This window comes from Amphibalanus amphitrite, unplaced genomic scaffold, assembly GCF_019059575.1.
Source record: "Amphibalanus amphitrite isolate SeventyFive unplaced genomic scaffold, NRLGWU_Aamphi_draft 000023F_arrow, whole genome shotgun sequence".
In the NCBI taxonomy this organism is placed as follows: domain Eukaryota; kingdom Metazoa; phylum Arthropoda; class Thecostraca; order Balanomorpha; family Balanidae; genus Amphibalanus; species Amphibalanus amphitrite.
Genome location: NW_024881519.1, coordinates 72194 through 89936, shown reverse-complemented (window position 1 = coordinate 89936; position 17743 = coordinate 72194). Strand labels below are relative to the sequence as shown.

Genomic DNA, 17743 nt, shown 5'->3' with positions numbered 1-17743 from the left:
CGGTTGAGACGCCCGTACGTCGTTCGGTACGGCGCAGGCGGACCGAGGGCGGCAGGGGGCGGTTCGGGTCCCGCGCCGCGATCTGGGCGATGCTGCGCACACCATTTAGCGATCGGTGGTCTCATTCTGCCACCAGGTACGCGCTCGAGGGGACGTGTGACCAGTTCCGTCTGTGTCAGGGTTCTTGGCGACGGTACCATCTTGTTCCGCCTCTGGCAGAGGGTACACGTCCTGCAGTGCTCCTTGATGTCCTTATACAATATTCCGGGCCACACGAAGTTTTGCTTCACCCTTAGCGTGGTGCGGCGGTGTCCCCTGTGCCCGCCCGTCGGTTGCTCCTGTGCCAGCTGCATCACATGGGTGCGCAGGGAAGGCGGCACCGCCGCCCTGAACCCACTCGCCGTGGTCATGCCGACGAGGTCGTTCACCACCCGAACATGGAGGGCTCCTGGTCCTAAGACCTTGCCCCACTCTCCCAGCATCGAGTGTCGGGGGGCGTCTGATGGCTGAAGCACCGTCGGGCGTAGTTGAGCGGTGGGCTCTCGTCTTGCGCCCTTCGCATGTCGCTCCGCTCCACCGAGCTGGCGTCGCCTGCGTCGCCGTCGACTCCTGGACGGTTGCTGGCCTGTGCGTGTCTGTCCGCCACCAGAAGTGCTTCGCTGGCCAGGTTGACCTCACTGCTGGCCAGGACGGTCTCCCTGTCTGTTTGACGTGCGTTGCCGCTGCTGGGCGACCCGCCCTCGTAGCGGCTCACGCTCTCCGTCTCTGGTCCATTCGTGGTCACTGCGTCCTCGAAGTAGCCGCTGCTGGGCTGCCCGCCCCCGCAACGGCTCGTCCCGGACCCGTGGGGCTCGACGGGGACCCCACATGGGGTCGCTTGGGTTGGACTGTGTCGTTGTCGGTTGAACCCTGCCGACTGGAAGACGGCGCGAGCAGTGCCCATCACTAGGGCCACTGCCCGCTCGCAGGCCTGTGCGCAGCGCCTTGCCAGACCGGTGTTCGCGGCCCCCGAACGCTCGCAGCGCCCGGGCCCCTGCAGCCTCACCTCCGCGTGGCTCGGTAGGGGGAGCGTCAGGCTCCCGAGCCTGATAACCCCGTTCCCGTCGTCGATGACCGTTTTTTTTTTTTTCGCGGCAGCAGAAGTCTCTTCCGAGCACAATGTCGTACAGCAGGCCCCCAACTATCTCCACCTCCGGACAGACGAATGTCTTCTGCTGTATCTCGAGCCCCAGATTGTGCACCACTCCTAGCATCTGTAGCTCGTTACCTCCGGCCCCCCTCGCGGGCCGCGTGCTCGGTGAGGATTGGAGGTGCAATTTTTCCCCGATCATGTCCCAGAAATCCCCCCTCATCATGGAGAAGTCGGCCCCGGTATCCACCAGAGCCCAAGCCTGGTGACCCGCAACCCGCACCTTTACGGCTGATGCCGTCAACCCCGCGCTGTGGGACTCTGATGGATTCCGTACCGGCACTCGTCCCGTCGCACCGGCAGTGGCGCAGCCAGGGGGGTGAAAGGGGTGAGATCTCACCCCCGTCTCTTATCCTAGGGGCCCACCGTCGATTCGAACTGTAACGTTATGCAGCCTGACAATTTTTTATCATAATGTCAAGGTCAGTCATAGGACTGAAAAACATGTTTTCAGGCCTGATAGCCCCCCCCCCCCTTAGGATTTGTAGTCCCATTTTATGATTTAAGAGGGTACATCCAAGACCCGAATGAACTAATCCAAGGCCTAGGAGGGCCCGTACCATGGCATGAGAGGGCCATTTCAGGTCTGATAGGGCCCATTTCAGGTCTGTGAGGGCCCATTTCAGGCCTGAAGGGGCCCATTTGAAGCTTGAGAGGGCCCATTTCAGGCCCAAGAGGGCCTGTTTGAGGTCTGAGAGGGGCTATTTCAGGCCTGAGAGGGCCCATTTGATGCCTGTGAGGGCCCATTTCAGGCCTGAAGGGGTCCATTTCAGGCCCTAGAGGGCATGTTTTAGGCCCGATAGGGCCCATTTCAGGCCTGAGGGGGCCCATTTCAAGCTTGAGAGGGCCCATTTCATGCCCTAGAGGGCCCGTTTGGGGCTAGAGAGGGCCCGTTTGGGGCTAGAGAGGGCCCATTTGAGGGCTGAGAGGGGCCCATTTCAGGCACCATTTTAGACCTGAGAGGGCCCAGTTACGGTATGAGGGGCCCTTTTTCGACATTTCCGGGGTGAGGGGGCCCATTTAAGGTCTGAGAGGGTCCATTTTTCAGGTCTGAGAGGGCTAATGTCAGGCCTGAGAGGACCCATTTCAGGCCCTAGAGGACCTATTTGAGGCCTGAGAGGGGCCCATTTCAGGCCCTAGAGGGCCCATTTCAGGCCCTAGAGGACCCATTTCAGGCCCTAGAGGACCTATTTGAGGCCTGAGAGGGGCCCATTTCAGGCCTGAGAGGGCCCATTTGATGCTGTGAGGGCCCATTTTAGGCCTGAAGGGGTCCATTTCAGGCCCTTGAGGGCATGTTTGAGGCCTGATAGGGCCCATTTCAGGCCTGAGATGGGCCATTTCAGACCTAAGGGGGCCCATTTCAAGCTTGAGAGGGCCCATTTCATGCCCTAGAGGGCCTGTTTGAGGCTAGAGAGGGCCCGTTTGAGGCCAGAGAGTTTGAGTTTGAGGGCTGGGAGGGGCCCATTTCAGGCATAAGAGGCATTTCAGGTCTGCTAGAGAGGGCTCGTTTGAGGCCAGAGAGTTTGAGTTTGAGGGCTGTGAGGGGCCCATTTCAGGCATAAGAGGCACCATTTCAGACCTGAGAGGGTCAATTACGGTATGAGGGGGCCCTTTTTCGACATGATAGGGACCATTTCCGGGCTGAGGGGGCCCATTTCAGGTCTGAGAGGGCCAATTTCAGGTCTGAGAGGGCTAATGTCAGGCCTGAGAGGGCCCATTTCAGGCCCTAGAGGACCTAGTTGAGGCCTGAGAGGGGCCATTTGAGGTCTGAGAGGGCTAATGTCAGGCCTGAGAGGGCCCATTTCAGGCCCTAGAGGACCTATTTGAGGCCTGAGAGGGACTACTTCAGGCCTGAGAAGGGCCCATTTCAGGTCTGAGAGGGACCAGTTCAGCCTGAGAAGACATCCCAGGAATGAAAGGATCATCCTATGTATGGGAGGGTCCGTACTCCGTGCCTGGTCTGGGTCTGAGAGGGCCTACCCCAATCCTGATTGAGCCGATATCATGTTTGATATAGGTCAACTCACCACATGTATATTGATGGCCCAGTTCATGTCTAATGGGCCCATCTCAAGACTCAGAGATTTTATGCTTCCGGAAGCCTACCCCAAGCGTGAGGGAGCCCATAGAAGTTTTTGAGGCTCATGGAGGTCAGAAGCGGCGGAACACCTTCAATTAAGGGGGGGGGGGGGCACTGCCCACTTTTGGTCCCATTCTTTCCATGCAACGCCCATAGGGCTAATGTTAAAATGCCAAAATCAAAGGAGGGCACGGTGCCCCGGTGCCCTCCCCGTTCCGCCGCCTATGATGGAGGTCCTGCAGTACGATATGTCAGCCTCTGAGAAAGCCATGCAGGGCCCTGCCAAGCCGACATCTGAAAATCTTCTCCTCAGGCCTGTGCCTGCGTCACCGCCCGGCCCCACCCAGACATCTAGGGGTTTGACGCCTAGGTATTTATCAGGACCCCACACCGGTCCATGATGGCTTTAACCCGCGCCCTGCTGGGGGTCCTGGATTTCCACGCCCTGCTGGGGGGGTGTTTGAACACCCCCCCTTGTAACTCGGCTCCTGGGCCACGTAGCGATACGTGGAAGGCGGCGTTCGAAAGAGCGTAAAAAATAATGACGAAACCACTTCAGTCAATTTTTTGGTCAGGTCAAAGGTCAGGTCACCAGAGGTCATTGAAGGCAAAATTTCGCCGATTTCCAGGTCGAATGTCGAAAATTTCCAAGAAGCCAACGCATAACTCGGGAACCAATAGAGCTACAGCGCCGCGGAAAAGCGCATTCGATAGCCCTATTAACGCCCTTTCTGAGTAATTCTCTCAGATTTGACCTAACGTCAACGGTTTTGCCTGCAGGGGGCAAAAACTGCAAAAATAGCCGATTTTTTCGAAAACAGTTTTTCTGCAATAACTTTTGACCCAAGCCTTGTACGAGCTTACTTTTACCGGCATCGTGTTCCTCTCGTCAAGACGCATCGAATGAACTATGTCTTGACCTTGAAAGGTCAACTTGAAAATTTGACCTCAGGTCAAGGTCATGACCTGACCGGAAAGGGTCATGTTGCATATCAGTCGATCCGTATCGTCGAGCTGAACACATCTAAGGCGTTTTCATCGCTCTAGCATGCCTCTATCAAAAGTTATTTGCGAAAAACTGTTAGATACCATTCGTGACCTAAGATGACCTCAGGGCATAAACAAGGGTCACGGACACCATTTTCAAGTTCAGTGTGTCTAAACCACTTGTAATTCGGTGTTTGGGAGTGTTTATAATGTCTTTCATCCAAAAGAGGCGCATTTCAATTTTCTCCCATTGACTTATAATGGGGAGGTCGCAAAATTGACCTGACCTTAGGTCATCGATATCAAAATTCTGAGATATACATTTTGTACATGCTATTGCTCTTAGCAATCGCTGAAAGTTTCAAAGCGATCGGTCACTCGGTGTAGCTATGACAGACATTGAAAGTTTTTATGAGGTGAGGTCACTTCAAGTGACCTGGTGACCTGACCTTGAATGACCTTGGTCTGAAATTTTCACAACATGTGTAGAATTGATGTATGGTAAGGTGTACCAAAAACGGCGGCGCTCCGCGCCGCCGTTTTTGAGATATTCGCGAAAAACCACAGGGGGGGGTGTTCAAACACCCCCCCCCCCCAGCAGGGCGCGGGTTAAACTGACACCTGAGGCTCCTGCACCAGCTTTTGAGGGGCCCACCGACCTCTGATAGCCACCACGCAGGCCTCAAAAGAACATGTCGATTGTCGATATATAAACCCCGAAGTCTTGGAAGGCCTGTGCTCTATGCAGATTCTTGAGGGCTTTACGTGGGCTTGTAAATGTCGCAAACTGGCTCTAGCCTAGCTCGACCGCGCCCCGCGGAGCAGGGCCCCAGGCTCTCCAGTTTTATGCCCCTGGGGGGTGTTTGAATATTCCCTTCTAATCTGACTCCAGGGTCACGTAGCGACAAGTGCGGCGGTAGGCGGCTTTCTAAAGAGCGTCGAAAATCATGGAGAAATTACTTCAGTCATATTGCATTTCAGACCAAAGCACACGTCATCCTGTTCATTGAAGGAAAAGTTTCGACTATTTCGACACTCGAGGACATAAAAAGCTATAGCGCGCTGAAAGTGGGTTCGATAGCTCTCTAACTCGTGCAATCAGCCATGGGGGGGGGGGGGGCGTATCGGCCAAACCCGATCATAATTTAAGACGGCTAGAAAGACGAGAAAAGCAACGGATAGCTATAGGATGCTTCAGAATCGTAGAGGTCATTTTTCGATTAGGTCATCGCTGAGGTCATTGAAGATGAAATTATGATAAAATTATGATAAACACAAAGACAAGATTACGACGAAAAAAATTGTCTATTTTTTCACAAATAGCCGTATAACTCGTGAACCAATGAGCCAGGGCTTTGCGGAACAACTCATTCGATAGGTCTTTCAAAACGCTTTCGCTTTTAAGATTTGACCTCAATGCCTCATGTCAATGGTTTGGCAACAGAGCAGAGGGTAAAACCGGCAAAGCCATGTAAATAGTCGCATTTTTCCAAAACAGTTTTGCTAAGAATTTTTGCAAGGACTTTGGTGAGAAAAACTATGAGACATTTACTCTGTCATCATTCTCTTGTTAACATGCATCGAATGAGCTACCTATAATTTCACATAAAAAGTTCAACTTCAAAATGTGACCGCAGATCAAGGTCATGCCTTTTTTGAGAAGTTCATGATGGTCATCAGACATCAACCGATCCGTATGGATGATTAACACCTTCAAGACAATGTCATAACTCTACCTCATCTCCTATAGCAAAAGTAATAGTCGAAAAACTGATGTTGAGCTTTTTTAAAAATCTTTTGACCTAGCCCAACCCTTTGAGTGGCCGCTGGCCATCCATTGCACGCTGTCCATCAAATATGGGCAGAATGGTCGTGTTTCTGTAAATATGCTGTTGTTTTTTACGTGCCTTTTCAGATCAAGAGATACCTATTTGTCCTTTTTCCCGATTTGGCTGGTAATGATGACAATGATCTGACCTTTCGTTGTTGGTGAGGGGCCCCATTTGGTTGAGGGGGGCCCACTTTGCTGGGGGGCCCATCGCGAACGTCTCTCACCCCCGTCGCCAGAGTTCTGGCTGCGCCACTGCGCACCGGTACTTACTCGTTTCCCTGTGGCTGACCCGCCGCAGCTACGTGAGTATCCCTTTGCATGACCGCGGGTGTGGGAGGGCACCCCTGTCCCTGACGTGCGGGCTGCCCCGCGGTGGGTGTGCCGTAGGGGGCAGGTGGGTAACCCACCCTCCACTGCCCCTCACGACCGCACCCCGCTGCCTGTGTGCCTCCCCGCCTGTCTGTGTAGGCCTGTCCATTCGGACGGGTTGGCAGCCCCGGCGACTCTAGGGTGTCTGCCCAGACCAATGTCTCCCCCTAATTCCTATCATTCGTCCGGCTCTGAAATGGGCTTGTCAGACCGAAAGGGCCCTAACCCAACAAAACAAAAACAAACAAGCACCGTGCGCCAGTCACAGTTGGGCTGGCTGCCAGCAGCGCTGGCTCTCGATGACACGTCTATGGCGGAGTGGGAATGGGCGTGAATTGGTGCGTGTGCCTGTACTTTGGCATAAGTGACCAACAGTGAGCTGTTTCTACTTTGATATATGATATATTGAGCCTGACCTGGAACAGCCACACTTGAGTGGAACGGATCTAATTGGGACGTGGACTAAATAAATGTATGACTTAATAAGGCGGTACGTGCAAGGATAGATCACTGAGCAGTTTAAAATAAAAAGAGGTATTTATGGTGTGCATATGATCTATAAGCTTTTTGTCAGCGTGCGAGGCCCTACAACTAGCCACCTTTGCTTTAACATCACGGACGGCACGTAGGGGAGAGTGGGGTAATTTGGCCGCTTTTTTTTTAGAAAACGATGTAACTAAAAATCGACAACACATTTCTGCATTTTCTCAACGCTGCCAGGTGTAGCATACATTTTACTTTCCCGGACAGTAAACTTAAATGATAGATTAACTACTTATATTGAAATTGTGACGCATTACAAAGGTCTGCAAAGCGGCCAAATTGCCCCACTAGCAGGGTTATTTGGCCGGGGCCGGGGGTGTGGGACAATTTGGCCGGTGTTAGTTTCATAATAAGAGATATTAACCTTACTCTCATATTAGCCAAAAGATATAAAATTTCAAAAAGACAAAATACAGTTTCGGGAGCTTTCGGCTTTGCGCCTTTATCAACCGTTATGTATTATTTAGATCATTTTCATCACAAACTTGCATGGAACAGAAAATTCGAATTGGTACGAACATGCAGACATCACACACGCACTTCCCAGCTACTCTTTAAAAACGCATCTATGCAAAACTTACAGAGACATAAAAGATTTATCTTGAAGTGCAGAACAAGATAGTCATGTCGAAAACATGAGTGTTACATGAGTGATCGTGGGTACATCATCAATAATGGGTCCCGACCCCCCGACCAACATTAAAAATATGGAGATAAGCATATATGAGGTAAGTACATGCATGCATACGATAACAGAAGTGTACAACAGCACAACCGCACGGCGCACACCCGCGCACACAAGTTTCCACGGTCAGTCAGTTTAGATATAATGACCACTCAGATGATAGGCCAAGACGAGGTTTGCGTGTTAAGAGTGGGTTGAAGTTCGCGAATAAAAATGGATTCCCAAATTTTTCTATCTGGGCCGTCTTTTGACACATGCAGAATCTTGATTGAGACGTTTGAGCAGTCCAGTTGCACAGAGTGTTTCGTTTGGTGAAGGCCAAAAGGGGTGTCTAGTTTGTTGTTTTTTGCATCTCTCATGTGTTCATTATATCTAAGCCTGACAGATCAGTGTGGCTAAATTCATTTTACGTTAGGGGGAGGATGTAGAAAAAAAGACCGAAAAAGATGTCGTTATTTTTATAAAACTTGACTTCGACCCTTTTTAAGCACTGTTTTTATTTATGTCACGAGAAAATGATGTAGAAACATTAAATACTGATAAAACGTTGGACATTCTGATTTTCGGGATGTCAAATGAGGTTTTTAAGTCGGGTCATATATTTGAACATTTTAGTTATTCGAATGATTGTCTTAGCGTGTTGTGAGAGTTTGCGAGGTTTGTGTTGCCCTTACTCCTAGACGTTTGGGTTCGAGGTTATTATTAGTCGTGACTGCCGTGTGGATATTTTTATTTACATTTTTAGGATGTCATTATACTTTTCACTATGGGTGAATTTCCACGCAACACTACAATTTTGGACACACTGTGACAGATCGGCGTGTTTCACCGACATACACAGACTCGCCTTGTGCGCACAGTTGACATTCCATCTGGTACACCACATTCTTTTCATGACATCTCCCACGCAACCCTGCCTCACAGCATGGACACTTCCTGCCCCCACCTGGGCAGGGTGCTGGTTGGTAGGCCGCCCGCACTAGTTTTTGTTTCAGGTTGGGACCTCCTTTCCATGCAACTTTCAGGTTGAGGTGACTAGCCCTAATGATACCCTCAATCCTGTGGCTGAGTGCATCATCAATGAATGGAAGCGCAAGATAGACGGGGGCAGAGCCCGATCTAGTCGGCCTTAGGCGGTTATCACGTTGGGCTTCGTGTTGGAGCCTGCTAACTAAGTGGGGCGGGTAGCCGTTCTTTGTGAATAGGTCATGGATGAGTTTAAGGCTACGGGCTCAAAATCTCTTCCCCTGGTCTACCACGAGCCCGTAGCCTTAAACTCATCCATGACCTATTCACAAAGAACGGCTACCCGCCCCACTTAGTTAGCAGGCTCCAACACGAAGCCCAACGTGATAACCGCCTAAGGCCGACTAGATCGGGCTCTGCCCCCGTCTATCTTGCGCTTCCATTCATTGATGATGCACTCAGCCACAGGATTGAGGGTATCATTAGGGCTAGTCACCTCAACCTGAAAGTTGCATGGAAAGGAGGTCCCAACCTGAAACAAAAACTAGTGCGGGCGGCCTACCAACCAGCACCCTGCCCAGGTGGGGGCAGGAAGTGTCCATGCTGTGAGGCAGGGTTGCGTGGGAGATGTCATGAAAAGAATGTGGTGTACCAGATGGAATGTCAACTGTGCGCACAAGGCGAGTCTGTGTATGTCGGTGAAACACGCCGATCTGTCAGGCTTAGATATAATGAACACATGAGAGATGCAAAAAACAACAAACTAGACACCCCTTTTGGCCTTCACCAAACGAAACACTCTGTGCAACTGGACTGCTCAAACGTCTCAATCAAGATTCTGCATGTGTCAAAAGACGGCCCAGATAGAAAAATTTGGGAATCCATTTTTATTCGCGAACTTCAACCCACTCTTAACACGCAAACCTCGTCTTGGCCTATCATCTGAGTGGTCATTATATCTAAACTGACTGACCGTGGAAACTTGTGTGCGCGGGTGTGCGCCGTGCGGTTGTGCTGTTGTACACTTCTGTTATCGTATGCATGCATGTACTTACCTCATATATGCTTATCTCCATATTTTTAATGTTGGTCGGGGGGTCGGGACCCATTATTGATGATGTACCCACGATCACTCATGTAACACTCATGTTTTCGACATGACTATCTTGTTCTGCACTTCAAGATAAATCTTTTATGTCTCTGTAAGTTTTGCATAGATGCGTTTTTAAAGAGTAGCTGGGAAGTGCGTGTGTGATGTCTGCATGTTCGTACCAATTCGAATTTTCTGTTCCATGCAAGTTTGTGATGAAAATGATCTAAATAATACATAACGGTTGATAAAGGCGCAAAGCCGAAAGCTCCCGAAACTGTATTTTGTCTTTTTGAAATTTTATATCTTTTGGCTAATATGAGAGTAAGGTTAATATCTCTTATTATATTCATAATGTCTCTCAAAACTGTGCTAAAAACCATTCAAGGTGTTAGTTTCAGGCCATGATTTTTGTTATAGGCGAGTCAGCTTCACATTCAGCAATGACGCATGTCCTACGACGCATTTGAAGCATTTTGGAGGTTGGCTCAGCCGTCACAGGGGTCGAAAATAGTCAAAATAGCGACTCTAGATGCGATGACAGTTTTTTTTACGAATAGCTTTTGAATTAACCCTCGCACGACCAGGCCATTTCTCATAACACGAACGACCAGGGGGGGGGGGGGTTGTTACGACCCCCCCCCCCTGGCGTTTCGAAACGGAAGGTCGTAGAGCTTAGCGGAAAAAACCAACGGATTGCTCTCAACGAGATCTCGCGATTGGTGGTATATTTTTTGGTCCTAGGTCAACATTTGACCTACTTATGACCGGTCAAAGGTCAAATTTTCCGAAAAAATCAAACTTTTTCAACTTTCCGCGGCGATTGCGGCAAAACGGTGGGAGATATCGACTTGAAACCTTCACTATCGTGTTCCTTGATCAATTCTCTATCGTTTGGTATGTATTTCGTTTCCCTAGCTCTAAAAATGGCGCGTTGGGAGCGCCGGAAGTCGGCAAGGTCACAGTCGGCGGCAGAAATTCGAAAAATCAAAATTTAAATTTTTGAAATCTGATTGTATTTTTGGATTTGGGAGGTCCATTTGCTCCCTATAGAAGCTAATATTGCTGCATATTCCCATTGAGGTGACAAGAATTAGCAAAATAGTGGTTCGGGCGCTTTTCAAAAATAGTACCGGACGCTGTTCCTCTTGTGACGTCATAGCTCCGTGACCTGACCTGACCCGGTCAATTTTCTTGCACCACACGATAGCCAATGCTTGCCCCAACATGCATGGGAAGTTTCATCATGATCCATCAAACAATGTGGGTATCACCGGCAGAAAACCTAGGGATTCGGCGCACACGTTTGGTAACTGTCGGCCGGAGGCTGTACCTCTTATGACGTCATAACTCCGTGACCTGACATGACCCGATCAATTTTTTTCGGCTAAAGATGCGCAAAGGTTGCCCCAGAGGGTATTGAAAATTTCAGCCCGCTACGACAAGCCGTTTAGCGTGCACTTTGAAAAAACCTCAGGGGGGGGGGGGGGTTGATACAACCCCCATACAAGAACCCCTAGGCGTTCTAGGGTTAATCAAGCTAGGCCAAAACTAAAAGTACCATCGTAATTCTCTCGTCATTCCGCATCGAAACATGTATGTGTTGACCTCGAGAGGTGAAGGTCAAAGGTTGGCTTCAGGTCACGTTACCTCAGGTCGCTTGACCTCAAGGTTACGTGAGTTCAAGGTCATCATGTATATCATTCGATGCGCCTTGACGAGCTGAATACAATGAGACCATTTGCGCGGGTGTATCTTTTTTCTGTAAGTATTTATTAGCAAAAAAGCGTTAGGTAACCTTTGATGACGTCACATGCCCTTACAGCTGTCCAATAGGAAATATGGCATCAAGGTAGTCAAAGCTGGTCATGAATTATGTCCTTTATGGTATGACCATGACAACTTGGCCGTCCCAGCATAGTGACTCTGAGCGCACCGGCCAAGTTGCCCCGCTAGTCCCGGCCAAATAGCCCCACATTGCCATTCTGAAAATGTTTGTCTATAAAGTCGTCATGGCTGTACAGAACTACACCTTTTTAGGCTCAAGTTCGAATAAGTCAAGTTCAAATTCGAATAAGTCAAATTTTTATTGGAAGATGCCAAATGCAAAATCGAATGCTTCAAGCTCAAGTTGAGATATGCCAGCTTCAAATTGGAAGAAGTCAAACGCAATTTCGACTTACTCAAGATCAAATTCGAATACGTCAAATTCAAATTAGAATAAGACAAATTCAATTTCATCGCAGCTACCTACCGTAAATAAGTTTAATTTTCATGATGCTATTATCATTATCATCTTCATTATCATTATACTTATCACTATCATTATTATTATTATTATTATTATTATTATTATTATTATTATGATGATGATGATTATTATTATTATTATTATTATCATTATTATTATCATCATTATTATCTACTATACTATTTGTGGTGACGTAGTTTCTGTCTGTTACCGAGGTCGCGACATGGTGCTACGTAGCGCGGGTTACAGGGCACACCGTTGCACCTACCGCGCTGAAATTTGCGCAACTCATAGAACAAGGATGGACAACGTGCCTTTGAGCGGCCTCGGCTCGATCGGATCGATAGCGAGCGCGTAGCGCGTGCCCAAAAAGTGCAAATTCGCGTCATAGACTTAACATGTATAAATCGGCTTGCAAAAACGGGCGAAAATGGCTAAATTTGGCCGACCCGGGTCCCGTCCCCGTGCAATATCTCGGTAACCGTGCGCCCGATCGTCACGGGGAAAACAGCATCGTGTAGAGAAACAAACGGGCTATCGAATGGTGTGCGGTGCAGGGGATGGCACGCACCACGTGCACCTTTGTGGGCACTTTTATTTGAAAAATCGAAGTTTCGGACGGATTTTGGATTTTATTTTTACGTGACCGTCAGACTGAGGGAGTTAAAACAATGTCTATTGGCAAGAGAAATATACCGCTTCTCATGGAAAAATTGTGAAAAGTTAATTGATCAAAAACAAGGTGGAACAAATCGCTGGAGAAAATTACATTTGTCCAAAATGTGCCACTTAATAATTTCAGGGGTTTTGCTGCATAACCCGATGCGTTTGGCAATTTAAAATGCTAACATTAGAAAGAGCATTCAATTCTTTTCAAGATCCGATCATCACGGTTGCATGACAAGCAACAGTACTCTTAAAAATATAAATGTTTCAAGCCTCTGCAAAACCATTTTTAGCGAAAATTATCTACGCCTTTCATTTGTCATAAAACTACGCACCTAAATTATAAAGCACATTTTACATGTTCTGAAGTAGAAAGCATGCTTATCAGACTCGGGCACCTCGATGCGATGGATATTATTGCCAAGCCAAATCATTTAGCCATCAAAAAGCAATCGACCGAAATTGATAGATAACCCAACCGACACAAGAACAACCAAACACCCGCCGATCGAAAATACCCCTTTTCGCGTTGCGGAGCACGCGGGTCACCCTAGTATTATGCTATTATTATTATGATTTGCTAATCGCCATCTACTTTCGATCGACTTTGGCTGTCGACTCCCATCTCGCCCCGTCTCGTTTCGATAAAAGACTGTGCGTCATTAACTACATATCTCCGTTTTTTTATTACGCAGTTCGCAGCTCTGCCAGGGCGACGCGGTCTATGCTCGACACGAAACGGAAATCTGCCATTTAAAAACTTGTGCCCATAGCATGCAAAAATATCCCGCCATCATGAACTCATATTTACACAAAGCTGTCAGCCATGAGCGGCGATATCAGACTGGGCAGTGGCGGGGAGAGCGAGCCGTGCAGCGGCCAACTGGTTCACGTGTAGCGGAACTGTCTGACAGCTCAAGATCGCTGACATCCGTGACTGTGTCCAAGCCGTCAAGGATGGACAAGCCGTCAAGGCGCTCTCACTGTGTCTGTGTGTTTCAGCCGACTGTGGGGGCGTCGGCAGTTCCGACGGGCGCGGCACCACCGACGCGCGCCAGCCACCACCCGTCTGCGGCGCGCGAGCCGACCACCGCCGACGGCCTGGTGCGCGACATGTCTGCGCTGCAGGTGGGCAGCAGCGTCGGCGGCAGCACCGAGGCGCAGGCCAGCTCGGGCGGCAACGGCGCCGCCAGCGTGGGCCGCGGCGCCACGCGCGGCCGGCGCGACGGCGGCCCGCGCGAGGCGCGCCAAATGGAGACCACACGCCCCGAGAAGATAGTCAGCAAGGTGGGTGGCATCGGTGCTCCAATCCAGCTGATGGTCAACTATTTCAACGTCGTGGACAAGACGTCATGGTCCATCAAGCAGTACCGCGTCGACTTCGACCCGCCCGAGGATAACACGCGCTTCCGGAAGAAGCTGTTGCGTGCCCACCAAGCGCGTCTGGGTCAGCACTACATTTTTGACGGCACGATGCTGTTCCTGGAGAGGATGCTGCCAGAACAGGTGAGACACTAGCCAGGCATTTGGAGTAACTGGGCGGGCTGGCGAGCCCTCGGTTGATTGGCATCCGCACTAAGAAGTTAAACCCGCGCCGGGGTGGACCTTTCAGCCAATGTCGCCATTAGCTATGTGCACCAGGCTATTTCGGAAAGTAAAAAAGCTGGAAAGACGCGGTAAACTATAAAGGTCTTTTCGATCAGCTCATCGTTACGGCCACTGGATGTCAGGAAAAGTAAAATTAACGCGATTTTTTGTTCCCGATTTTGAAAAGCACGACAAATCGACAAATAAAAAATTAAATTTGCACCCAATTATTTTATTTTTCGTTTAAAACTGGTGTCAGGGGTTGTGATGGGCGGGGAAGCCATCTGTGGCAAGGATTTTTTTCTTTGAACAACGGTTTCCGAGATGTAGCTCGGGCAATTCCTGGAGGTCACGCTGCAACTTGTTTCGCTTTTTCTTTCTGTCTTTGTGGTCAGCCTTTCATAGGCTGTGGAAAACATGACCTAATGGTGTATAATTGACTGCTAGGGGGGTCCTGAAAGGTAGGTGACGATATATGCAAAACTTGAGGATATCGACGGAAAAAGGAGGTGGGGCACCTCAAAACATGGTGTTTGAACTGAAATATCACTTTTTTGTAGCTTTAACTGAGACTAGCGCAAATCGAGAGCTTTTATGTCCCAATGATCACCGTAGACAAATATATTCCATTTCTCGTTCCGAAAAGAGTGCCCTACGCAGGAAATTTAATACTTTACGGAAGAATGTCGAGAATGCAGCCATCTGTCGCAGAGCCCAGCGTCAGGCAATTTGCATGGTTTTTAACTGGTTTTGAACTCCGCATTATGATCGGTCAACGCGTGATAAGCTTCCGCTCCACTGTAGGCGATCCATGCATTCTAGCGCTTTAGGGGCCCGAAAAAAATGATGGGAAATATGAATAAATACTGGCGTATTTTGTAGCTAAATATCCCAGCATCTGAAATGTGACACTCTTTTTTACACCAAACCATACACTTAGAAACCACAAACGTCCAAACATGAACTTGTGGGAGAAGCTGAGCTACGGTGCCGGGTCGTGATTTGACCCTAGTTACAATGAGGGCTGTAAATCAAGACAAAAGCTAATTATCTTGAAAACCGTAATTTTGTTTGAAGCCACATTCCTTGTAAGCAGTATGCATCACACAAATTTTGCTTTTGAAACTTATCTATATTTTTAACCTTCGCCCCAGTGTGTGTGTGGGGGGGGGGGGGCATATGTTACCACCCTGTCGCGTTTTTTGCGTGTGAATAAAAAACCGCGGCGCTACCGCCGCTTGGGGTAGCTTTTTGTACATAAATTTTTGACAATGTGTGAAATTTTTGACCCAGGTCATTGCTATTTTGGCGCCGGAAACGATATCAAACTAGTTCAAGCTTTACTTTTGCAAGGTCCTATGCTTTACTTTTGCATTGTTGAACTTGCGTGACGTCATTTATGAATTCACTATCGTCTGGTCATTATAGTTTTTGGTCCATAACTCCCCATCAAATCGAGATAGCGATTCAGGCAAGCCACCAATGAACTCAGGAAGACCTGCCGAATCGAATGGTATGCAATTTGACCTCCTTCGACCATTTTCGTGACCTGGGGACTCTGACCCAAAAAAAAAACTTACAATCGGGTAGGTAGAAATGGCTTCCGTTCGGGGAGAGCAGCATGCCCACGTTGCACCGAAGTTCTAACTCATTTATAGGCCAAACGGTGAGCGAAATTCCTACTCGTTCCTTTAGCTCCGTTAGCGTACAACCCTCTGCAAACTGCGTGGTAGGTATTCTTTTTTCGATAAAACTGAAAACGCGGATACTAACCCAAAAGTTTATATTTTCCCCAAAAACAAACTTTTGCATTTTGTTGCCACACAGGGCGTGTACTTTGATTAGTGACAGATCCAGTTGAAGGAGTGGAGCATGGCGCATCTATTTGCAGTGAGTTCCGACCGACTGATAACATAGGGTAGTGTGGGGTAATTTGAACATATTTTTACGTCTTCTCTGTTTTACCAAATTCCAGCTTAACCCTGGATGAAGAAAAACTGCTTCAGTAGCGCAAGTGTCACTTGCTTTCACCATGCGAGCCTCATTTTTGGACGAGCCGAGCATACCTTGAATAGCATAGCCTCACTTCTCTACCAAGTCACGGTGTGTTCAAATTGCCCCACCGTGGGGTAATTTGAATATACTGCCTTTACCTGTAATACAAACGATAGTCTCGCCAGCACCGATGTTGTTTGGCCCATTAACCCGCGAGTTGCTGGGGGGGGGGGGCGTTAAACGCCCCCACTTTTTTCGCCGGGCCATAGCATAAAAACGGCGCGCCGCAGGCGCGCCAAATTTTGGGTACCTGTAGGGAATTGATTGAAGTTTATTGTGACAAAGTTTCCAAAAAATCGGTCGGAAAATTTTTGAGATATCGAGGTTTTAGGGACGTCATGATTTCTGAGTTTTCGACCAAAAACGGCATATGTTCAAAAAATCATATAAAATCACAGAATAGACATACAGACATGCCGTAAACGCCATTACACTGCCAATACCATGATCAATCAAATGGCTATCTTCGATTATTGATTATCGTTCCGCATTTTCCATAATCTTGAACTGAATCTTGGCAATTTTTCGTGACTACTTCACGACCATGATACATGAATTTCTTAAATTGAACTTTTTGAGCCAAACACGTACACATATGATAAAATGAATGTCACCATCGTGTTCTACGCCCCAAATTACCTATAAAACATGTGTCACAGGCTGCGAATATCAGTTTTGATTTTCGGGGATATGTGCCTACCCGGTTGACCTGACCTTGACCCTGACCTATGCTTGACTGACCCCTACATGGAGCTGACACTCTTGTATGCCTTATAAGATGGATTGTGCACCGTTTTGACAGAGTTTATGGCGAGAGGCGCCCATTGCGAAGTCCTGAAGTCCATGCTACTGAAAGCCCGATTTCAGGTGTTTGACCTGACCTTGACCCGACCTGTGACCTCAAAATTCAACTTTAAAGTACTCATCTGAAGCGTCTCGTCGCGCTCTTTCGTTTGCCGCCTCGTGCGTTTCGCTGCGCCTATTGGTTCTCGAGTTATCGGCTGGGGGCGTTTAACGCCCCCCCCCCCAGCAAACGGTGGGTGGCGAAATACCCCAGCAACTGCCGGGTTAACCCGCGAGTTGCTGGGGGGGGGGGGGGCGTTAAACGCCCCCACTTTTTTCGCCGGGCCATAGCATAAAAACGGGGCGGTGCAGGCGCGCCAAATTTCGGGTACCTGTAGGGAATTGATAGAAGTCTATTGTGACAAAATTAAAAAAAAAATCGGTTGGATTTTTTTTGAGATATCGAGGTTTTAGTGACGTCATGATTTTTGAGTTTTCGACCAAAAACGGCATATGTTCAAAAAATCATAAAATCACAGAATAGACATACAGACATGCTGTAAACGGCATTAGACTGCCAATACCATGAACAATCAAATGGCTATCTTCGATTATTGATTATCGTTTCGCATTTGCCAAAATCTTGATCTGAATCTTCATC

General features: G+C 48.6%; 1 protein-coding gene across 1 annotated transcript in view; it reads left to right on the top strand.

Annotated features, from left to right (window-relative positions):
• Positions 1–17743, top strand: part of LOC122392433 (piwi-like protein Siwi) — a 107148-nt gene that overhangs the window by 21177 nt on the left and 68228 nt on the right. The window contains exon 3 of the mRNA XM_043387261.1: positions 13660–14163. Coding sequence (XP_043243196.1) covers positions 13660–14163 — 504 coding nt within the window. The remainder of the gene's footprint in view (positions 1–13659; positions 14164–17743) is intronic.